This window comes from Haemaphysalis longicornis, unplaced genomic scaffold (assembly GCF_048455015.1).
Source record: "Haemaphysalis longicornis isolate Haplotype H1 unplaced genomic scaffold, Haemaphysalis longicornis Haplotype H1 scaffold_3, whole genome shotgun sequence".
In the NCBI taxonomy this organism is placed as follows: domain Eukaryota; kingdom Metazoa; phylum Arthropoda; class Arachnida; order Ixodida; family Ixodidae; genus Haemaphysalis; species Haemaphysalis longicornis.
In genome coordinates this window covers 91,232,665-91,257,068 of record NW_027526335.1, presented here as the reverse complement: position 1 = coordinate 91,257,068, position 24,404 = coordinate 91,232,665, and the positions used below count along the sequence as shown (strand labels likewise).

Sequence of the window (24,404 nt, the reverse complement as noted above, 5' to 3'; positions counted from 1 at the left end):
TTTGATGCAAGTAGAAAATCAAAGCATACATCTGCTCATATGTATAGCCAGCAGAGGAAAATCATTTGCTACAGTCGGTGGCTTGTCTTAAAAACTAGACATTTTAGTGTTAACTTTGGAATCGGGCGTATTGATGTCAGCATATGTAAATAAGTGCGCAGATTTGCAAAAGCTTTTTAATGGTGATGCAAAGTAAAAAAAGTGCTGTCCAATAAGTCGTGGCATTACATTACCTACCAAACACCTGTTCCACACCCTCCAAGAGAGGCATTCATTGCTTCACCACCCACCCTTTTCTGAACGTAAAAAGATGTTGGCAGGAGAAGGAATGTTCATCTTGAGCAAAACGAGTTGGTGAAGCCGTTCACTCGCGTGGGGGACGTTCCGAGCGCGTGCAGCCAGCTGTGCTCGGGAGATCAACTGAAGCTAATCCTCCAGGGAGGAGGAGCTGTCCTTCCCACTGCTTTCGGGGAGGGGTTAGAAGAGGCAAATTTGGGGTGGGCAGAATTTGCATGTTGGGGAGAACTGGGACCGACAAACCTCATGCAGCCGAGTTCTGCGAGAAAAGGTGTTTGTCTGGAATGTTTCGAAGCACTGCTTCCATAAACACACACAAAAAGGTGTAACTGCCTTGCAACTCTTTTTCGGGTCTGGAGAGCAAAATGTTGAGTCTGCTTTCAGGGTAATTTTTCTAAAACTTTAAAAAACAATTTTTCTTGATACGAGTCAACCATTAACAGACTAAATATCATGCTATCATTCCACTCGATTTCAGACAATACTTTTAAGCCTCGTCAGTATCAACAACAGAATGTTCAGACAGCTAAAGAAAGCTTTCTTACTCCACGGTTCCACTATGGGACTAACAGTGATTGATGTTCTGTATAATTGTCGCGTAACAGCTGTCAGTAGCATAACGATAATTTTAACCAGGTGCAAAGGGGGCTGTAATGCTTCGAAATTAGTAACTATGGGGGTGTGCTTAAACATTTTCCACGAAGGGGGATGTTGTGAAAACGTGCATGTATGGGCCTAATAATTTAGAACCCCATTTCACACCCTACAAGAAACCGAGGGTGTTCAGTTACCCTTCATGCAAATTAGGTAAGGCAATATTGGACAAATGTCACCATTCTGATTTTCCTACAGGAGAACAAGTCCTTTATTTACAGCAACAAGCAATGGCCAGCTTTCGCTGACGGCAGCAAAGAGAATGAAGAGAAGCCCCGAATTAACAACGAAACAAACTGGGAAAAATACGGGGTAGAGCTAACGCAGACTCCACGACAGAACAGGCCAGTACCAATTGAATGCAACAAGCATGGTTTATTGAACTTTGAAATTTGGTACTAAACCGAGTTGTCAAAGTCCTTGAATAGGCTCTGGAAGCTGATGACTCCCCACAGTATTGAAGCATGGGGGCTCTTCCAGTGAGTCACCCGAAACAGGCTGTTGAAGAGAAGGCGCTTCAAGTGCGGTGCCGTCTCGAAGCCGTCGGCAGCTGGTTGACACAGGCCGAATGCAGTTGCAGCCGCTCCTGAGAAGTGCAACACAACTAAATTCCAGCGTGTCGCAGCAGAAGCCCAGACTACTCACGGCGTGGCTTGTTACACAGGAGACATGAGCAAATTTCGGATGAGGTTCACGTGCTCCCCATGTTCCAAGTCTGTGGACTTCTTTTTCACCAAGCTGGTTCTGGGAGCCGCCATAGCTTCCAGCGTGGGCCTCCGGGGAGGTGAAGCAGGGGGGAGCGAAGGCCAGTGCCGTTTTTCTGAGGTTACTTTACAGCAGCACTGCAAAAGCCACGCTGGCAGTCACAACTCTCCCCTTTGGCTTTGTTATGCCACCAAAGAACTGCCAAGTTATTTGTTTGAGCTCTTCGCACGACAGTGATGTAATTACACCATGTTGTCAAATAATAAAGAGACACCAAAGGCTCTTAGATATCTACATTTTTGGGTGACTTGACAGCAAAATACGCAGAGGGAATGCCTAAAAGCTAACCAAGTTGGAGTATAATGCTGCACCATAGAAGGATACGTAGAAAATACCAGCATAATACTTCAGCTCGGCTATTAGTAGAGCTGTTTGATGGCCAGGCCAGCCGCACAAGTAATTTCGCCAGCAATTTTGCACTTTTCCTGTTGGTTGTCGCATATGTAGACTTGACAGAAAAAGGAACCATAGTTCTCGCACTTACTAATACAAATCTTACATGTAACAGGCAAAACATTTGACTAAAACCATAACTAAATGAGCTCACTACCAGTGCTAGTGAATGAACTTATTTCAGAAGTTACCATGTGCATTTGTTTTACATTTAGAGGTTCCTAACTTTGTATTCCGTATCAAAAAAAAGAGAACAAACTTCATCAATTTGATTTATCTATTTGACATTTGTGAAGCCACAAATTGTAGCATACAAAAATATGTGGGGCAGTGATACTAGTCTTTACCTTTTTGGAATTTTTTGCGTTAATAACATTTGCTGCTGCATGGGTGGTACATTTTATTCATGAAACTGTATTGTTGGCCAAGCTGCTTTTACACCAGTGTCAAAAATTTCCACGTACTTGTGAACGCTTTTACCGTTAAAATACTGGCAACCTGAAGCCACAATGATGATTTTTAGAGCACTAACAAATGCTGAAAGGGAATAGTTTGTTTTTCAGCAGTGCTTGGGTACAGCGCAGGCTTAATGATGCAAGACTAGGGGGTGAGCAGTACTGCACTTAGCTTATAATCCCAAATCAATTTTGTGCACTTGAAGCACCCTCCAGTGGCATGGGGCACACAGCATGTCATCAAGCACTGTTTGGGTAAACATCTCCCACAGGAATATTGTGAAAGAAGAGCATACTAGAGTTATTGTTAGCAAGAGAACACTAACTTCTTTTTCCCTTGTGTCATTGTTCATGCAACAGAAGCTACAGATGCACTGGCTATGTATTTTACAAGTGTTTCCACCTAAACGCAACCTGTGTGCACCTCTTTCTGGTGTCATACTAGAACACCATACTAGAACACAACTAATTAAACGTGTCGGTAGGCTACAACCTGCTTTCCACTAAACTGACCTTGAAGATACCTAGCCACGCTTATTTTCTAAAAGAATGCATGGAATCAGCCCAAGGGAACATTTTGCAGGGGAAAACAAACATTGAATCTGTGCAAGAAGTATTTGGATTGCTGGTGCTCAAACCCAGCCTGTTAGCGTCAAAACCCACGATGCTGCAAACCAGTACGCAGTGCTACAAACAGATTTGTCAAAAATGCGCTATTTCAGGACTACAACATTGAGGCCTCACCAATCATTGAAGGAGTTTTGCTTTTTGCTCATCCTGCTATTTTAAAGGATTAATGATGACACCATCTTTCATGGGGTTTAAAAAAAGAAAAGACGCAGCCAGGTGCTTGCAGCATTGCATATTAGCCTCATTTCACCCCCCTTTTTTTTTTACGCGAGGAGGGAGACATGCACCATGGTTGAATTTCATTAGTTTTGTGCATTGTCTCACTGTCATCTGATATGGCAGAGGCAATAGAGGCATCCATCAGCGCAATGAATGCTTCAAATTGCAGAAATGTGCGGTGAGCACGCAGAGGGAAAGGAAAATGGCTGCAAGTAGCATTACAATGTTATAAATTTGGGCGTGTAATTTGGTCTTTTTGCATTCATTAGAAAATGGTGCAAAATAGCTGCAACCACCTGAATAGCTGTTATAGCGAGTTTTGAAGGGGTTGGGAGGGGGGAGGCAGTGACTCCCACTGCCTCTTTTGGATATGCCACTGCCGAGAATGCTTGGAAGAGGCTGTCTAATAGCAGAAACTTTGCTCCGCAACGCAGGAATGCAATGATGATACATTATGAAAGATGGCAGGAATTCCGCAAGGTAGGCATATGAAAGGTATTGAAAGCTGTCCATCGTATCTATGAGCTGCAGCAAATTCAGCTGGCATTTTGAGGATGTAACCTCATGTTTGGGAAAGTTTATTTACCATGGGAAAGTTTATTCACCTCACCTCACATTTGCAAAAGTAAACGTGGGAAATACTTCTTCAGCTTTTTATCATCGAATGACACTTGTGGACTTGTCTACCTCAGATGAATGTTGGTCGTGGTCAGGTACAAGCTTTATTGCAACCTTAGCAATACCTTTTTCACTCAGCCTTGACCAAAACAAACGCACATTGCATGGGCGCCTGTAACACAAAAATGTATTAAATGCAGAGCATTTCAGTAACTCACGATGTCACCCGCGTTGACGTCCGCAGTCGTAGTCCGCACCCCTCCCCCTACACTATATAAAAAAAAAATACTATCCGGCGCCTGGTTTCGATCCCTCGACCCTGCGGGCGGAACGCAATGTACATGGTGCTCTACCCACTGCGCCACAAAGCCGACACAGAATGGGAGGCTACGAACGCGCCTTATACCCTTGACTCATTCAAACTACGTCAAGAAGCTGCTGATACAACGCATTCACTACCACCAACTCCCCAAACACTAAACGTTAACGCAATACACTAACCCCCTATGCGACGCATTTACTCGAGTCCCCCTCGCGGGGAGATGGGCCCAATTTTTGAAAGCACTGTTCAGCACAACTGGCCTGTCCTTGAACTCAATCAAGCAGCTGGCATGTGTGTCACCCCTACTCTTGCAGCCTGTGCTACAAAAATGGTACAAGGCGCATAAGAACACGTAGGCACCCAGGGGATATGACAAGGTGATAGGAACACATAGGCACCCCTCATGTCCACTGCTTTTGCACTATGTACACGAACGTCTGTTCCACTTCGTCCTTCATGATGCCACAGGTGGTATTTACAAGAGTAAATCCAAATGGGGGGGGCTGGGTGCAGCAACATACAGGAGGGAAAAAAAAAAAAAACTGCTTTTACAGAAACCCTAATAAAATATGATGTGGAATGCACGGACCAGGTAATGCATAGTTCACTGAACAAAGGGCAAGGCTTTTCACTTCAGATTATTGCACCAAGTTTTTTTTTTATAGCACCCACATATGCTAAAGCGAAGTAGCTATTGACTGGCAAAGTATTTGCAATTGCATGTCACTAAGGTTTTAACAACTTAGAAAAACGTGTGCACTATAGGTAACCCTGGTGGCCAATGTGGATATCTGGCATGGGAAGGCATGTCACACTCTGGGAACGTGGGAACAGTGCTTCCTTGATGGTGCAGAACCTTTTTTTTAAAGCAAGAGCTTTCTTAGTGGGAGTGATGGCGTTCGTCAACGAACTAATGCATTTCCCCACAAACCGGTTGGCCGAATTAAAGGCTTTGATAAGATCTCTGGACACAGGCGTGTGCATGAAACCGGGTTACCTGAAAATCGTGAAAAAGGAACGGTTCTAGATAGGACAATATACATGCATCAATTATGGAGGAGAGGTACAGCAGTATATCTTTATCTCATAAACCACGTATCGGTTTACATTTAAGATGGTTCATAGATGCGCTTACTTAGTGTACAAAAAATCATCTCGTGGGCTTGTTCTTTGTTTGCTATTTGGGTCTCCGAAGGTTTCATGACCGAGTGGACACACTTTTAGCTTTTGCGCTTCTCTCAACTTTTTTAGGAAGGAATGGTAAAGATTTTTTCTTCTGTGAAGCCATGTGAGGAAATGCCTGTCTTAAGGTTGCTGTACAGCGCCTAGTGTTTCCTCTCCTTGTATCATAGCAGCTGCTGTGCCGCAGAGGACGATATTGGGCTAGTTGGCCCACGACTTAAAAAAAAAGTCTGAATAATAAGGGGAGGAAGCACACAGCACGAGCACTAACTGTCAACAAAGGTATGCATTGCAAAGATGACAAATATTACTTAGCCCTTTCAGCCCTGATTTTTTTTTTATTTCAAGCAAAACAATGTTGCTTGTTTTTTTTTTTAATTTTAGGGCCCCATAAGCCCACACACACACACACACACACACACACAAAAAATCTGGAAGTGCAAGTACTGACAATTATTTGAGGCATTAATTAGGACAATCTGGCAATTTAAAAAAATTATGTTGGAACAGATACATCTCCTTCGCATATTTTCATAAACTTTGTGACCTTATGAACCTACAAACAAAAAATGACCTTCGTAGTGCCCGTATTTCTAGAATTACAAGCTTGGGAATAAAACTAGGACCACCATTTTTTTTCAGAAAGGCCTCAATGTTGTAATTTCGCCTTCACCGGAGGCCGTGGCGGCCGCTTTTCTGATGTAGGCAAAAAGCAAACACGCCCGTGCGTACACGAGATTTCGGCACGCATTAAAGATCCCCAGGTGGTCAAAACTAATCCGGAGCCCTCCACTACGGCGCCCCTTATCACCTGTGTAGCAGTGGCACTTTAAACCTCACAAAGAAATCAACCTTCACCGGAGCTTCTTTGTAGCGTGCAGCTCCACTAAAATGAAACAGTGACATCTATTGCAATAGGCGCCATTGAAGAACAATTCCCCAATAAACTAAACTAACAGTTTTGGTTCTATTCTTTATGTGCTAGAGCAACTTTTATGTGATGGCATCAACTGTCACCACCAGGGCCGCCAGTGTTAACACCGAAAGGTGAAAAAGGGGAAATTTAACAATGGGTGGGTGGGGCGAGTCGGACCAGGTGACAAAAGGCCAGAAACGGCAAGCCTATTCCAGTGTGCATGCGCTGCAAGGTACAAGTTCTTTGTCCAAGATAACTCTTGCTTATGCATTTACCTTATCTACGAAAGAGAAGAACTTGCACCTTTCAACTCGTGCATGTAGATATAGGCACCCCATTTTCGCCTGGCCTAGCTCAACACCCAGCCCATTGTTAGTTTCCCCCTTTCACAGCCTTCAGTATCTTGTAAGCGTACATTGCTGCCTTTGCAATAAACACCTTAGTTGACTGCGCTCGTGTCACAGGTTTCTTTCCTCTGTCCTCATCATTCACAGTGGCTACTTCGCCTTACACTGTTGTGTGATGCAATAATCTTGGCAAAGCATGAGGAGTCGGGGGTTTGTACAAGGACCTCAAAGCCCACTTCCCATAGTCTTCCAGAGGATCACAAGTGTTGCACTGCACAGTTGCTCAAAACCCCATACCAATAAGACATACTTTGAATTGCTAAGTTCCCAGTTGTCGTCCCAAAGCAACAAAATTCAGAACACACTCACCTGACCAAGTTTTCCAATCCTGAGCCTGCTTTTTTGTGCCACCTGCCTATACCAAAATGGACCTGACAGAATATGGTCAGCCTACAACCCCTGAAAAAATCTGCTATTCGAGAGGGCAAGTGATACGCAATTTTCACGCTCAGAGCGTCCAACTATCACCAGCTGAAAACTTTTAATGCATGCAGCATTGGCAAGGCGGGCGTTTGTAACAACTGTGCCCTTACGCCTAAAGCACTTACAAACTATCAGTCACTTCTTCATCTCATCAACAGGTGGTGCTACGTGCTTCCGGTAGTGTTCTCTAGAAAAAGTTTGGACATTTGCTCTCATAAAGCTTGAAGACTGCTTTGGAACTTGCAAAGTTCCAAGCAGCTTAGTACCAGTGGTCCTCCTGTGCAAATTACAGTCACATGGTATCACTGTGGTAGCTGCACAAACCTTGCATTTCTTTTCCCAAGAATGCAGGCAGGAGGAGCAACACTGGGCAGTGCATGGGCGCAACTGCCGAGGACGCATCGCTTGGCGGTCAGTGTTGGAGGCAGTCGTCTCGGGCTGCATGACAAAGCAAGCGTTCAGCCTTCACGGAAGCTAGAGCGATAGGCACAGGTGTCATGTCGCTTAGCCACACTGCCTGCCAATGCATCTTGACAGAGTAAAACACATAGGAGCCCTCAGCTGTCTCACGCTATCGATTTTGGGAGCGCGTGGGCAAGAGAAAACATCCTCAGTTACTGACACATTGATGCCCACAGCTTGGTAGGTTGCGGGCCTTCTCTTCCCAGATAACTGAAGCAGCCACATGGAGGAAAGAATACTCAGGAAAGGTTCTTGGTATCCCTCATGCATTGTGAAAATATGATGGTAGTTAGATCATGGAGGATGTCCGTGGAGCATTGCTATTACTGAGACTTCCGTCAGATTTTGCCACATCCGCTGGTTCCTTCGACATTTGCGTGTACGATCATCTAATTTTTGGATGAAAGTAGCGGCAGAGAAGGCGGATATAGCTGACTTCAGAGAGATTTCGCGACGTCAGCCAGTTTCTAAGGCGTTTGCGTGCCCCAGCATGCCTGGAGTAGCGGCGGAGAAGTGAATGAGAAAGTGTTGCGAACTCCATAGACATCCCAACGTTGAGGAGGCAGCTTCACAAAACATGATGTCCAGGCCTCTCCCGAGTATCCTGTCCTCCATGAGCAGACACGATATTTTACAAGTTTTAGACCTAACACAAAATAAACCCAAACAGGAATGTACGCCACTCAACAGAATCTTGAAGCCTTGGTTCATATGTTTGGTTCGTGACAGATAAAAAAAAAAGTTGGGGACCGGTGACAGGCGTGTGGAAATTTGCTTCCAGCAAGCTGTCGGCAATTTTGGTGGTTGTTAAAGCATTGCCTCCTGTATTTTTTTAATGCCTAACACATAGCCCGCTTCACAATGGGATAGAGTGGGATGCCTGCTTCGCCCCAGTGTTGCAAGGTGGGGCCCCAAGCTTCACCGAGATCACCCGACTAACTGAATTTGAGAGCGGCCTGTGCCTGGTTGCCAACGAAACCGATGTTTGATTTGCCAAAGTAGCGGTGCTCTGGCCAGCGTTGGAAAACTAAGCGCTGCGGCGGAGCACGTTCTGACAATGTTGCTGCTTTCCACCATGCGTCACTCGTGACTAAAGCGCTCGGAAGGTTAGCAATTGGGGGGAGTGGCAGGAGTAAAAGGACAGGGTTTGGTTGGCCGCTTGGAACTGATGCGTATGGAATTGAAAAAATGCAAGAGGCGTTGGTTAAAGCTTACGGCCAAACATTGCCGAGCAAGGCAACGAATGCAGCACACGCGGCCAGTAAACTCCTTTTAAAAATGCACACTGGCATTTTTCAATAATGCGGTTAACGACTGTAACTGGCTACAACACATTTGCTACCATTTAACCTTTGCTCTACATGGACACTTGCCATCTCTCCTCCTCTTTCACCCAGTGTAGTGAGGCAGTTTTGTGAATACCGACCAAGCAAAAGAAATACAAGGTGGGCAAATGATGCAGCAGCAGAAACTGAAGAAACTGCACTGCACTTGGGACCGTGGAAAACAGGGGAAGTGAAAAATCAAATGAAGCGATCTCGTTGCAATGAGGGTTTACTGTATTTCATCCCTACTTTCTGCTACCATGAGCAGCAGAAGGAACATGAAGTTAAACATTTCGTAAAATAACAGCCCGAACACGTACCCTATACATATCACAGGCAACGTGAATGCTAGGAATGAACAGGACAAAATTCGAAATATGTTTTTAAGGAGAAGGAAGCAAAGGGGAGATGGTACTCAAGCATCACCACAGCCAGGAGATCAGGCCTGGGGAGACTCCCCTGATCTCCCCTGGGAAGTGGCAGGAAAGGTTGGGCTTCAAGGGAATGGGTAGTGGACGAAGGTAATGGGGACAGTGAGATTTTTTTATCTGATCCTTCGATGTCCGATTCCTCTACAGGCCTGATTACCATCGCGATGGGCACCAGACAATGTGGGATGCCACGACCTGCTGGGCTCCAACTGTCAGACAGAAAACCTGCAAAGGGGTGGCAACACTAGCCCCCACCTACGCCCAGCGTCACAACCTGCACTTCCAGAGGGCCCCAACCAACTTTCCCGATTCGTCAATGGAGTTGCTCAGCTTCACCTTCTTCACTAGCACGAGGACCGGAGTGGAAAGCAGGGCTGCTTTTCGTTTGGGACGGAGGTGTGCACACATCAAAGCTAATGCTAAGTGCCCCACTAATGCTACCAGCAGTAGTGAAATGGGTGCAGGTCCAGTATTCTTATCCACACTGGCCCATTTATACACACACTGTCAGCACTCCTGGCACGATTTCAATGGAATGGCAAAGCAGTTACCCTTGCTTTGCCTGCAGTCAGTGGATAAAAAGGCAACCGATTAAGCAGGCCCAAACAAGACGCCACCTACCAGGACAACCTCGAACTCATGTAAATAACCGAATCTATTTTAGCCCCCCAAATGCGCAAGATTCCACAGGTCCAGAAAGAAGGCATTGTAAAAAATTGACGGCGAGTGTGAATGGAGAAGGTTTCAACAGAACCCCCGCCCACAACAAGCAACCACTCACAGAAGCAGCACACAGAAAGCAATGTTTAAGGACCTGTGGGCCGCTGGTGCTGCTTTTTTCTCCTTTGCCGGTGAAGCCTGGCTTCACCAGGGCAGCCCGGGGTCAAACGCCCGCAACTGCCAGGATTGCCGACAGCCACACTGGCCGGGGCCAATGTATCCACCCAGCTGCGCTCCCTTGAGGTTATCTGCAAAGCAGAAACACTCGCATTTGGAGAAAGGGCCCGTTGCCGGGGGTAGGCACAGCTCACTGCTCCACGTATTTAAGGGGGTCATGCAGACAAAATACAAGTTCGTTTTATTCGAAAGATTTTGTGTTCTATAGGGCCCTAAGGGCTTGTTCGGCAGCAAACGATGCTTTCTTCACTGAATTTCAATTCTCCGGCTAAATCGTGTGCTTTCGTAACACTGCCAATGACGTATTAAGAGCTGCACCTTAAATAGCCTGCTGACCAGAGCTGCGCCCATCTCACAGGCGCCATTTGATTATCTTGTTTATCGCCCACTTTCATAGATGGCGTTGCAATACTGTTGATGTGCCAGTGTTCCCACTTTGCTTTTGGCCGGATTTCCACACCTGCCATATTTTTATTAAGCGACAACCCCATGAAGCGTTTCGCTCGAGTCTGGCGTCCGCTAGCATCTCCTAGCGGCGACGTGAAACGGGCGTTGTAGAGGACCAAATCCAAAAAAACAAAGAGCCAATATGACCAACTAGGCAGTTTTTAGCTACAAAGCAATCTGGCAGATGTTGGCGGGGTAAATTGTGCTCTTAAACATTTTTGGCGTCGCCACCAGGAGACGCCAACGGCTGCCAGACGCGAGCAAAACGCTTCATGGGGTTGCCACTTTACGGTTCATCTTGACAAACATGGTCACGTGACCATGCCGCTTGTGTCAGTTGTCAGTGTTGTTTTAGACAAGTCCAGCACGTCTGACGGCTGTGTTAGCGGTGTCATCTGGCTAAGTGCCACACTAACTGCTTCAGTGTTTACGTGTTCGTTTCTAGCTTTATTTGTTCACCCCACAATTCTTGCTGCTATAAAAAGAATGTGCGCTACATTTAAGCGCAAATAGCTCGTTCAGCAAGCTTACAAGCGCTGCCTAATTTGCGTTTGCCGGCCTCAGCCAATCGCACAGAAGGGCTAATGACGTCACAGGTTCTGTTGCGAGAAATGGGCTGGTGGGACGCATGGCCATTCCCTTTTTTCCCCCAATTTTGTAGCTTATTTGAGCGAAGTTTACGTTACAAGCGGGGTCAGTATGATTCCAACGAGGCAATCTTTCGAATGAACCAAACTTGTGGTTTGTCTGCATGGCCCCTTTAATGCATGTCTTGACAGGGCAGCACAAAAGATGAACGGCAGGAAGTAGACAGAACAGCACAATCTTATGACCTGAGCATTGCCCTTTGGTGCCGCCTCGCCAGGATGTTCAACCAGTACCAATTCGCCCAAATGCCGATTTTCCAGTACTGGACGTAATTACAGCCTGCACAGCACAAAGGACAGTCACTCCCCTAATATAAACAACCCTCTCTTTATTCTTATGTACATGGGTGCTTTCGGGGTGTAGATATATTTATATAGATATCTTCATTCACGTCTTATGTACACGAGCAAGCAGTCAGATGGCATATTTACAGAGGGTGAAAGTGACAGTGGTGATGGGGATGGGAAAGAACTGACTGCATCGCTCAAGGTACCCAGCACCGGGCTGACCAGGCGCCAACGGAGCTTGGAGTGGGGAGAGAGACCCGATAGACCCGGCTCAGCTGGCATCGGCCCCGTTCTTCTGGTCCAGCTTGTTCTTGTTGTTCTTGACCATGTAGATGAAAAAGGTGATGGCCTCCTTCTCGGCAATCGGGATGGTCCGGAAGTGCCGTGCCAGCGTCTGCGCAAGAGCAAGGGAGGGAGAGAGAAAAAAAGTTATGCATAACCCTTGAAAAGCCAGGAAACAGGGCTAGCAGTGAAAGGTTGCAAAGCTGCATGCTGGTTTGCACAGAGTACTTACAGCTTGAAGTACACTGCCAGAAGGCCAACAAAGAGTTCTGAGACAGACGTTTTTACTACACAAGTCGTGCCAGATTCAAAACAAAGACCACAAGCAAATTTCTCAGGATAACCAAGCATAGCCACTTTCAAAAACAGCATCGGTTTTCACAATAACAAGAAAGGTAACCACGTCAATGGCTCCATAATGCCCATGAAGGTAGCAATTCTTGGTTAAGTGTATTTTGCAGCAAAAAATGTACAACTGCATGCATTTCCTTGCAGGCCTTTTCTATGCCACAGTAGCAACACTGAGCTGATTCACTTGCACACCTTGTAAAAGAGGAGTCATTCCTAGCCTACACGACACATGATGGTACCACAGGCACCGCTCATGACCCAGCCACACGATTGCCTGGCAGCAAAAGCCAGAGGAAACAGCCTCCCCTCTCCACACTCACGTCGGCAAGCTCAGCCTTATTGAGGCCAGGCCTCATGGGGACCTTGTAGTGGCGCTTGTACCTCCGCAATGTGTTCACCTGGAGCTGGAACAGGTCCACCTGCAGCAATGCACAGGGGGCACACCACACTTCAGTTCATGCTAAGTGCAGCGACACACTTTTCACGTCCACCGTTCACACGAAGTTGTAAGAACTAGGAAGGACTAACCCGACAAGCTTGCACTGTGCATGTTTACCTGGCTATGAGCTCAAGCTGCAGTAGACTAACTGCCAACAACACACAATCAATGCATCAACAAACTTAACAAGAGAGCAAAGGAGCACGCCAAGGCGCTATAGAGAAAATTGGCTTCAATTTTGCAATGGCTTTCAAGGCACGCTGTCAACCAAAAAAAAATGTGGCAACTTCTCTGTTGCCTGACTGAACCACTAATGAGCAAGATCGAGACCAACCACAACTTACTTCACACTCCGAACAACTCTGAGCGTGATGCCCCGGCACTCATGAAAGCTCTCAAAGACAAGTACCTTCAGACAGACCACCCACGTACCCCGCATCACTACTTGGGGCACCCCAACGCCGCCCTAGACTGGCTAATCCTTCTCCTTGAACACAAGGCAGCGATAGCCGAGAGTAAAAAGAACAGCACCCCTGGTCCTGACAGCGTCACGTGCAAACTTTTAAACAATCTCTCGCCTCCCGCCTGGAGTACCTCAACTCAATCTGGGCCTCAAACATGGAAAACAGCAGAGGTACGACTCATTCCGAAACCTGGAAAATCCCCCCATGTGAATAACCTCACACCGATATCCCTTATGCCCTGTGTCGAAAAGGTGATGAAAAAGATCATCAACTGGCTACACAAACACATCAACGACACAGAGTAAACGCCCATGTCCATGTTTGGCTTCAGGCAAAGCCTCTGTACACAGGATATAATCCTTCAACTAAAGAAATAAGTACTTAAACAGGCCACCAGAAATTCCCCTAAAGAAATTTCAGCCCCCAACCTGAAGGGGGCCTTTGACGTCAAACGTTACTCATGGTAGCATACTGACTGCCCCTTTTGCCACAGATTGTGGGGAGCGCACTTATGCATATATCAGAGACTTGCTGTCCGATCATACGGCCGCACTCCAAATTGGTACAGTTCCTTTTGAACCCACCCAGCTTGGTGTTGCAGCACCCCTCGGGGGTATGTGCTCTCTCCGTTACTATTCAACCTGGCCCACTTGAACTTCTCTAAAAGATTGGCGGATATACCCAATGTCGGCTACGCCTTTTACGACAATGATGTTACCCTTTAGGCGGGGATGGGGTTTCTTGGAGAGAACCAAGACACGCTCCCACATGCTACAAATGTAGAATACCAGTATGCTACAGCCTGTGGCCTCCAGCGTTCACCTCAAGAATCAGAACTTCTTGTTCGCCCTCACACCAAACAACACATCAAGGAAGACGTTCAAATCCTCCTTGGCGGCCATGCCATCACTCCAAGCCACAGCATCAAGACCCTCGGCCTACAGCTCCAAGCCAACACCAAGAGTGACGTATAGCTGCAGTGCCTCGAACACAGCGTCAAATAATGCACATGATCAGACAGGTTGCCATCAAGAAGTAAGGCCTCAAGGAAGCCAATGCTCTTAGACTGATTGAAGCTTTTGTCCTCTTGGGAATCACTTACGTCACCTCTATCTTCTCAGTGAGGACAAAAATGCTTGATACAATAATTAGTAAAGTGATTAAGCAGGCCATTGATCTTCCCATGAGTGCGTCCATGGCAGTGATGTTCTGTGTGGGGAATTTCCCCTATTTCAGGGGATTTTTGGCTGTAATTTTGGCCAAAAGGGAGAAAGGGAATCTTTATTAGATGCAGGAAATTTTATGAGTCATATAGTGAAAAAGAAAAATAATGTCAGTAAACCTGACCTCGCAGCAGTTATTACTTCTATTCTTTTAAAAAGTTCCCTGAATACTTCGTCGGATTTATGTTCAAATATACGCAGTCGTATTCCCGCAAGCCACGAACAACGAAGATTGCTTCCAATCCAGTTCATAAAACAGGAAAGAGCATAGAGATAAAATATTTCACAAGAAAGAGCTAGTAAAGCATACTGAATCGAAGTCGATAAAAAGCCTTATTACCCAACAATGTCTTGTTTTTTTTTTTCATACAGGCAGCCTTAACTTAGAATGCTAGCATGCAAAGTAAGCATGCCGTTTAGCAGCAAATGTAGCTGAATTCAGTTCGCGCTGAAACTCTCAACTGTGTCTGCATCCAGACGGCTACGTAAAGTAGACAGATGGCGCTGGCTAACACCCAAAACACAACAGGAATCTACGTAAAGGTTTGTCCCCCGTAAAGAGAGAATTATTGAGAAGCCTGCCGGGAAAAGTGCTAAAAACAGGAAATTTTTCAACCTAGAAATGGAAGAATTTCTCCCTTGCCCGGAAATCATTAGTCCATAGAGAGGTTGCTTAGGATGGGGCTCCACAACACGATAGATGAGCTGATAGAGGGCCACTTTTCTAAGCAGAAGCTCCGATTGAGCAGAACTGCAGTGGGTCACCGCATCCTTCACCAGACTTGCTGGGCACCACAAACGTCAGTATGCTCAGGTGCTCAACACCACCTTCTTCGAGGATCCTGCGGTTATCTACACAGACGCCTCCGGACATCGTGGGCAGCTGTATGCTATCATAGCGGCTACAACCAAAACCAGCCTGCTTGCATGTGCCTCACTCAGACCCAAGGCATGATGGCAGCAGAAGAGGCAGCCACCGCCTAGGCTCTCGCCCAATCAAGTTCTTGGAAGGTAGTCACTGATTCCCAACAAGCCTACCGGAATTACCAGTGGGGGCAGGTGTCCCAAGCTGCACTGCATGCGTTAAAGCACTCCCCAACTGGTTCCCTCCAGCTCATCTGGACGCCTGCTTACACTTCCATGGAGGGCGGCAAATACGGCCACCAACAAACCGGCACTTTTACCCCCCAGGATATGGAGCGGCACGAGGGCAGTCACCCGCTTTTCATGTTCAGAGACATAATCCAGCACTATCGCCTTGAGAGGCAGACCCTACCCCTGCCCCACCCTGACTTATCCAGGGAACAACGAACTACTTTACGGCTTACACAATCTGGCACCTTCCCACACCCAGCGCATCTTCCCTTAATGAACCCGAATCGCTACTACGCTGAATGTAAATTTTGCTCAGAAGTACACTCCTACAGAAGTAAGTACGGGGTAGTTGGAGATTACTGGGAGAGGCCTTTGCCCTGCAGTGGGCATAGATAGGCTGGTGATGATGATGATGATGTGCACTGTCACATAATCGGGGTGTGCCACTTGTGGGGCGTAGATAGGCTGGTGATGATGATGATGATGTACACTCCGTCACATAATCGGGGTGTGCGACTTGTGGGGCTTGCGGCTACAGGGAGGGTGTATTACCCAGGTAGCAAGCTAGAATGCGAGAACCAAAGCGAGGACGCCTCTGAGGGTCCACTCAACTCACCAGGAGGTGCCAATGATGAGCTGGTGATGAGGATGAGGTGAAATGATGAAGTGCACTTTATTCCGCAGCAGATCAAATGTACACTATGTACAGGGGGAGCGGCTGTCCCGAGCTTGGACGGGAGACTGGGTCCCCATGAGCTCGCTAAGCCATCCTAGGTCGCCGGCTTGGTCCATTTCCTAAGGGGAGACTCAGCCATCCTCGTGGTAAAGGAACGTGACGTTCCTTGTGTGACCGTGTGGTTTGACCGTGTGCGGAGGAAGCCCCCGCGTGAACTTGACGCCGTTGTGGGAGATATGGGTCTCCCCGGCAAGAGAGGGCACGTCATATCCTGCACAAGAGCCCGCGAGACTCGCCGCGCTCCGTGGCACTAAAGGTGGCAGCCCTGTCGGTGGTGCCGATCTGCTGGCCCTAAGCAAGGCATGGGGACACACATGGTGTCCACAGACTTTAGCCCCGAGCCCCCTCCTCTCGTTTTGTCGAGTACTCAACAAGAGCACTGGGAGACGTTGCTGTCCAGCCCCACTCTGCCTACCCAGCTTCAGCTGGTGGACAGAGCACAGGCGGTACAGACTGCATATGGGCTCTAGTGAAGAGGGAACCACTCCCCTTGGCTGTTTAAAATTCTCAATAAATGCTTTTCCTCCTCCTCCTCCAACAAGCAAGAGGTAAGCCTTGCTCTGATCTAGTGTGACGTAATGGGCCTCACAACTGCATTTGGCAATGTAATACCCCTGCTACACTTGCGGCCGAATGTCATTCGAGTCGAATGGCATTTGACTAAAATGAGGGGCTTCGAATGCCATCAAGAATCCACCGTGCTCCACTACAATTTCAGTTACATTTGAAAGCTTTAAAGGAGTACTGACACGAAATTTCAAAGCTGAGTAAAATGCTTCCTTTTTATCAGGAGATATCTCCCAGCAAGTTTCAACAGCAACCGTTCAGCGAAACATATTTAAAATCCATATTAATCTTCGCCCGCACGAGAAAGCCCAGAGCGGGCCGACGTGACATCATCTGCTACGTGCCCCAAACTACCGACGTCGGGGCTCCCGTGACCAAGCCGACGCGCTGGCTGTGGTTGGCGCGCGCTGCTCGGGAGTGTGTACACGTCATGGTTTTGGGACTGACGTCATGCTGCCCGGGCCTGTGGGGACGGCGAAAACCTCGGCCGGTCTGGGCGCGCGCGTGCGCTCGCTCGCGCGCGCTTCCAGAGAGGCAGCGATACGGCAAGAATGGTGACGCCATGTGATACATGCTGTCATGGCGGCTGCTCTGCGTTTTTTTGTCGAAACCGAAACTGGCACAAATAAACGACGCCGTAAATGAATGTTTACGCTGCGCTCGACCGTCTAATCTGTCATTCTATGATTAGTGGGCTGGTAGGCACGCATAGCAGCGAAAAAAAAACGTAACATAAAAATTTCGTGTCAGTACTCCTTTAACAATCGCTCGCCGTGCTGCGTGGCGCTGCTGCTGCCGAGTTATGTTTTTACACAACAATGCAACAATCAAAATTCGGAGCAGTCTTTGGCATTAGAATGATATCACATAAGCAATAACGTAAGCTGTGACATGGTTTTTGCTAATGAATTCTGAATCGCAATCAAGGTTTTTTGTGCTGTCTGGCCACGCTGCTTTGTTGCTTGCTCGCACTGGTGCTGAGAGTATGGAATTATTGCATCTTGTTATCACAATTTAGGAGAAGTAAACAAACAAAGTCCCACAAGTAAGAATATTTTGTTTGTTTTTTAAGTACGCCAGTAATGTGTTTCTTTATGCTCACTCGGAGCGCTGTTCGTGAGAGTGCTAGAAATTGCATTTGAGAGCCCGAACTGTCTCTCTGGGTGCTCATTTGGCTCAAATGGCATTTCAAAACACCAGTGGAGCAGCACAGCTTCGCATTTGAGTCAAATGACATTCAGACGTTAGTGCAGCAGGGGTATAAGAGAAACCTGACTGGCAAAAGGGAAAAAAGAATGAGAGAAAAGAAGCGACAACACATGCTCCACTTCTTAAAAATCAAAAAGAAAGAAAAAAAAAAAAACGTTGGTCTGACTATCCAGATGTTATAAGAGTTTTTGTCAAGATTGATAGATTAGCTCACCAAACAATGAAAATACCACTGTCACATGCGGCATTTATAAAACAAGGTAAAGAACAGCAAAAACAAAAAGATGTGCATCATGCAACAAATACTACAACAATGTATCGTTGAGTGAGTGGAAGTTTTTATAATGTTGCGTTTACCATAACAATACACCTCGGCGCAAGTGAAGTTAACATGGTGTCGTGTTTCAGTACAACAAAGAAAGAGAGACCTAGAAACAATATCATGCGGGGCCAAAGGTCAACACGGTGGTTTCAGTTTCCGTGCAATACCCTCTTGTTTGATTGTTCCATTTTGTGATCCCTCTATGGCACTGTGTACACAACTGCTTTAATTATGGCCATACTGCAACATCCTGCTGCAATACAGTGAAAGCTCGTTAATTCAGACTCGGTTAATTCGAACTGGCGCCCCGGTCCTCGCACAACCCTGTACATTTCATTGGGGAAAACTTCCGCTAATTCGAAGGCGTCGGTATCCAGAACGGTAAATTCGCAATATGATCCCCTGGTTTCCATCACTCCTCGCACAATAAGTCGGCCCAGAGTGATAACAATGCATTGCGAATCCAAACCAAATAAAATTTACTAGAGGCGCCAATCAGCAAAACAAAAAAACAACAGCATAGCGGGCACGCTACGCCGCTGCGGCAGCCTAATTCGCTCCCGCAGCGGGCGATGCGCAACCGGTGCTAGTGCTCCAGTGCATGCCATTGCAGGTTTTCTTTGTACTGCGGTCGCTGTGTAGTTTAGTAGCGCCTAATTCGCGATAACGAGTACACAGGTAGCTTTGTGTTCGGCCCACGCAGTGTGGCGCTGCGTAAAATGATGTTCATTCATTTTAGCGCCCACCCGCTAATTCGACCTCTGCTTAATTCGTACAATTTTACAGTCCCCTTCAAGTTCGAATTAACGAGCTTTCACTGTATAAAAACCCTTGTGGATTCTTATTTTGCCTAAAGTCAGTTCACTTCGAGTTGGCTGGCAACCAGCGCCTCCTGCAACAAAGTGTGAAATGGGAAGAACGGAGCCCGTCTTTTACGAGACTCCGGTATCCACTGTGCGGCTGGCTTGGTTATCCCAAGTGTTGGTGGAGAAAAGTACCGGAACATTCATGCATGCTCAAGTGGATCATTGTGCGAACAATGCATCTGAGGATGCAAGCGTGAAGGTGCGATAAGTGAACATGAATGTGCTGCTTATGCTTGAAATCAAACTACTCAATTGTGTCAAAAAGGTGTTTACTAAGGAGACACTGATGCGAGTTTGTCGACGTCCTGTTGGTGGCTGCACTAGAGCACTGCACGGGCCCGGGCCGGCCCGAAAGCCCGGGCCCGACCTGGCCCGCGGGCTGCCCAAAGTTGATTATCGGCGGGCCCAGGTCGGGCCCAGGCTCAATGCCGCGGGCCCGGGCTGGGCTCAGGCTCGACGCCGTGGGCCCGGGCCGGGCTCGGGCTTGAATCCATAGGCACGGCTGTTAATAGGTCTGACGTGAAGTGTAGGAAACAGCATCAAAATGAATATTCTTGGTTTATTGTTGCGCGCTTCTTGCTGTTATTTGAACGCATTGTTTTAAAAACATGTTTTGCTACATCTGATGGTCACTATATTGCAATTTTAATGACAATTCTTGTAGTGCATCAAGATTTTATATTTTGGTGTATAACATACCGAAGATACGATTACAAGGAATGCCAAAGAGGGGAATGAATTAATTTAGATATCCTGGAGCTTTGCACCTATGTCTATGTATGTACACGTGTGTTTTAGATGTCGCACCAATCAAAATGCGGCTGCCGTGGCCGGGAATCAAACTCGTGTGCCAAAGAAACGCGACCGCTTAACAACCACTGTAGGTGAAGTATTTCAACGCGCGTACATACTCGTTGATTCGAATGCGGATCAAAAAATTTCAGCAATACCAACTTGTGGCCTAGACAACCACGTGAAGTTGCCAAGAGACTGGTAATCAAAGGTGATGATGTCTCTCGTGCAAGAATACGAGCTATTATTACGCCGATGTGGCGTGAACTGCAGACGGTGAAAGCTAAACTACGTGCACTTTTAAACCCTTATTTTTTGCGTTTCAGTTCATGACGTGCTTGTACAGACTAGATGCTCCGTCTGATCGCCGGGAATATAATAAACAAACAAGACCAAGACCGGGCCTGGTCACACGCGCGGGCCATCCCTAGGCCAAAAAATAAATTACCGGGCCGGGCCTGGGCTTGAGATGGCGGGCCCGGGCCGGGCTCGGGCCAGGCTCCCTTATGAATGCCCGGGCCCGGACCGGGCTCAGGCTAGGTGTTACGGGCCCGGGTTGGGCTCGGGCTTCGTGAAGCGGGCTCGGGCCGGGCTCGGGCATTAAAATCAGGCCCGTGCAGTGCTCTAGGCTGCACTGCACAGTTCAGTTGCCATCATTCATACTATGATGATTTAGCTCAAATCCAGATCACTAGTTATTCTGTAGCTGGCTGCCCCAGTTACCACAGAGACGCGACACTGATATCCAAGTGTCTTTTTGGTATCACAGCCTCCAAATATTGATTTTCACACATTTTGTGGACAATAATGGGTTCGTGCTTGTCCATGCATCGGCTGTGCAAGTTAAACGAGCTAGGAATCAGCTAAATTAGCCCTCTTGACGTGCCACAGTGCTGTAACAGTCGACACCAGCATATCAGCACGGTGGATGTTGCAAGGGAAGAAGCACCCCTGAATTGCGCTTTTCTCACTAATTCTCGTATTCAACAAAGTGTCAAACTTTACAACAGACCCCTTACCAAGAAAACTTTAGCTTTGTGGTTTCGAGCATCAAGGGACGTGAGAGTTCAGAAGCCCACAATGATAACACAGACAACACCACGCACTGCAGTCCGGCATTCCAGTGCCGCCATATAGCTAGACCACACCGCTACCTCACTCACTTCTGGGTCTATTATGACATGAACAGCGGCCAGTTAACAAGATAAAATTGCTGTGAGGGAAATAAAAAAGGGAAATGCGTGGCTTAATTTAAGACATCTATACAATCCAGGCATCCTTTGTGGCCGAGTAAATGCCCGAGAGGGCTGCAGGAGAGCTGGAGTGCTGTCCAAAGCAAACTTGCTAGCTGTCTTCAGCATCTTTCTAACAGGCAAAATCTAACGCCCACAGAAATTGTAGATAAGGAGGCAGCGATGCGTTGACAGAACACTACATAGTAAAGCGAAGAGTGGGAGGATATTCCTCGCCCCTTTTCTGAATAAATGTCCCCTCCACATCGACCTACCCTCCACTTCCAGACAATACCACTTTTTATAGCCGAGACAAAACCTTACATGTTACACTCGTTCTTCCTTTTCCCCCTATTGACTGCCTACATACTGCCCATTGACAACACACAGAAAGGGCTACCGCAATGGAAAAAAAAAAAGCGGAAGCGTATTAGGCAGACCTACATCATAGCTACGCAGGGTGAGCGAGCTCTATCACTCCAGCTGCCATCATGCACGCTGGCTGGCCAAATGACCGGTGCGGCTTAAGGACAAGGTAGGTTTAAGTCCTATTCGTACCACCCAGACCAGCACTAGGTCATACCTCGGGAATGTCCATCTCTTGTTCGTTCGAGCCGTTGTCATCCTCGCTGTCCTTGCGCTTCCGCTTGGTACGCACGCTCTGGATGACACCCTTGTGGTAGTCGCAGATGTAGATGTGCCTTGCCTGCAATTTGCACACACCACAGCTGCAATCACGTTACGTTGCACCAGACACCCGCAACGACGGGTCAATGTGGGAACCTAGGGTACGCCAAATGCAGGCTGGGGATGAAAAAAAGAATCAAGTCTTACGCTGGGGTCAATGTTGAGCTTGAGCTTGCGCTGGGCCACGGTCTTCTGGATGCGCTTACTGTAGCTGGCATTTCCGGCCGGCCGCGTGCACCGGTCGGTGTCGTCCAGCAGGCAGCAGATCTGGTTGTGGCCGCTCTGCGTTTCCTCTTCCGTGCTAAATCCGTTCATCGGGCCTTCCTGTAGGGGGAGGAAAGTGGGAAGGCCGAGTGAGGACAACCACCACTTGTGCGGGTCGCAAAGCAGAGCGTGATCGGCAGCGTCTACAGCGGCGCACGCAACCGCCCAACAGCTGGAATCTCGTGTCAACGGCCCTCAGACGCTTGCCGAAGTCTACGAGACCGACGAAACCAAATCGTGAAACGCGAGGGCACTAATTTAAAAAAACAAAACAAACAAAAAAACGAGGTATTCGCGTCCAGTTACGGCGAATGCCACTACATTCAATATTTTACGGAAAGCGTAAACTCATGCGATCAGAGAAGCACGCAACAGCACGGCTCACAAAAGCACCAGGCTGGCAAGCCAAGTTTAAACCGGTGCAAAATAGTAGAGCGATTGAAATTGTATCGCGAACCAAAACTAACGGGAAATTAGTGAAGGCGCAGTTGCGATGACAATCGGAGCAAGCGCTGGTGTGAGCTGGATACCCGAGTAGTCCGCTGCACGATCAGCTGTTCAAAGCTATGGAACCACACGTCGGGCAAGCCGGCACGAAACTGGGTCGCCGTGGGCCAGCAAGAAGAAAAATGGCCTGGCGGCGGCTGGACGGGACGGTGCGTACCGAAGTGCGTGCCGAAGGAGCCTTCGGAGCAGTCGCCGCAGCAGCCTTCCGAGCAGCCTTGGCAGCGCGAACCATGCCCAGTCTCCGCGACCGCAAAGCGGACGAGATCTTCGCGATCGAAGTCGAGCGAAACAAAAGCGAGCGCGCCTTTCCGCCGTTGCGGCCACGCATGCCAAGCGGGGGCATCCTTCAAGGCGTCGGAGGGGGCACGGCGCGTACACGAAAGGGCGACGTCGCTCGAAATGTAGGCCTAACCAGCGGACACCACACGGCAGCGGCAAGCGGCCAGGTCGATCGCGACTGTTGCAGGGACGAGCAGTGGAAGCTGCTCGAGCTCACGTTCCAGCGCAGTTGGCGCCAAATCGTGGCACTCGCGGGCTCGCTGCTGCATTGGCTGACATGTGCGTCGATCGGCGGCAACAACGCACTGCTCTGCCAAAAAGTCGGCGGAGCGCAGCATTACGACGACTCTTACCTCGATGGCGAGACCGCTATCCCGTCGCTCTTGTCAGGACAACGAAGGCGAACAAATGGACCGGAAAATGAGCCCGTGCACGGCTCTGACCCGCTCTGTGAGGAAGAGCTGGTGGCGATCTCTATACTTTGTTTACAGTCAGCGTCATGCGCCGCTCGAAGACTTGCCGGCGTATGCGACTCTAGGAGTAGCGCCAGAGTTGATCGGCGGCTCAGGCAAGGTACGCGGTGAGAGATGCACGCTGAAAGCCGGGGAATAGGAAAGCAAGAGGCAGCAACAACATGTAAGCAAAAAGCAGACAGCCGTAGAAAACAGCTCTCGGCGTTGATTGGATGGAGCCATAGCGGGGCTATGACGTCACGGTTTGCCGATCCAACGCCGTTGTTGGCTGCCGACGACTGCTGCCGACGCGCCGGCCGGCGCCATCCGCAGCAGCCGTCACCAACGTTGGCCGCCCGCCACACCATTAAAATTTCTTACCCCAGATACCCCAGAAAGGCAAAGCAAATGGTTTCAGCCAGATTCTCACGCTTCGTGAAAAGCACTAACTGCAACGTGTCTTTTTTAATTTTTTTTGCGATGCCTATAACTAAAAATAATAACACAACAGTCAAGTTCGCAAACGATCGTTCCAAATTCTGTGAATTTTGTATCGTGTGGGCAAACGCAGCCATCATTTAATTTTGCTTCAGACAGCCTCCTCGCCATTGTTTTGAAACTTGGGATATGAGCTCATTATGCGCTGGAAGCTGATAATACCGGTTGCCGGGTGATTAAAAACTGCATCCTGTGCCGTCATAGTGCGTTTTAAATGACCTGTGTTCGTTTCAAATTTTACATCCCCTTTGGGTGAAGAGAAGAAGCCATCAAATTATTAGTCTCGTGAAATGTGCATCTTTGAACACATGACATGTATTTCGAAAACACGGCGCCAGATGAGTGCATTCATGAAAGTTCG

General features: G+C 47.9%; 1 protein-coding gene across 5 annotated transcripts; it reads right to left on the bottom strand.

Moving 5' to 3' along the window:
* Positions 1-1,306: 1,306 nt before the first annotated feature.
* Sap30 (SIN3-associated polypeptide 30) lies at positions 1,307-23,762 on the bottom strand. Of its 5 annotated transcripts, XR_013323529.1 has the most exons (9): positions 22,972-23,355; positions 22,191-22,367; positions 21,940-22,062; positions 12,732-12,830; positions 11,968-12,172; positions 10,314-10,467; positions 7,606-7,719; positions 1,597-1,793; positions 1,307-1,537 (listed from the first exon to the last, which is right to left on the bottom strand). XR_013323529.1 is itself a non-coding variant. In XM_077703772.1 (5 exons), exons 2-5 carry the CDS (start codon positions 22,356-22,358, stop codon positions 12,050-12,052), a joined length of 513 nt encoding a protein of 170 aa, XP_077559898.1. In that variant the 5' UTR covers positions 22,359-22,367; positions 23,447-23,762; the 3' UTR covers positions 11,803-12,049. The 5 variants fall into 5 exon arrangements, 2 of the variants coding, with proteins under 2 accessions (XP_077559898.1, XP_077559897.1); XR_013323530.1 differs by lacking the exon at positions 7,606-7,719; XR_013323531.1 differs by lacking the exon at positions 10,314-10,467.
* Positions 23,763-24,404: the final 642 nt, after the last annotated feature.

Excerpts from the sequence above, each read along its gene's own strand:
- Sap30 (XM_077703771.1), bottom strand. The coding sequence starts at position 23,157 with ATGCCCCCGCTTGGCATGCGTGGCCGCAACGGCGGAAAGGCGCGCTCG. Across the intron at positions 12,831-21,939 it reads AAGAGATGGACATTCCCGAG|GTGGACCTGTTCCAGCTCCA; the intron begins GTATGACCTAGT and ends GCATTGCTGCAG. Across the intron at positions 12,173-12,731 it reads ATAAGGCTGAGCTTGCCGAC|ACGCTGGCACGGCACTTCCG; the intron begins GTGAGTGTGGAG and ends GCTCTTGCGCAG.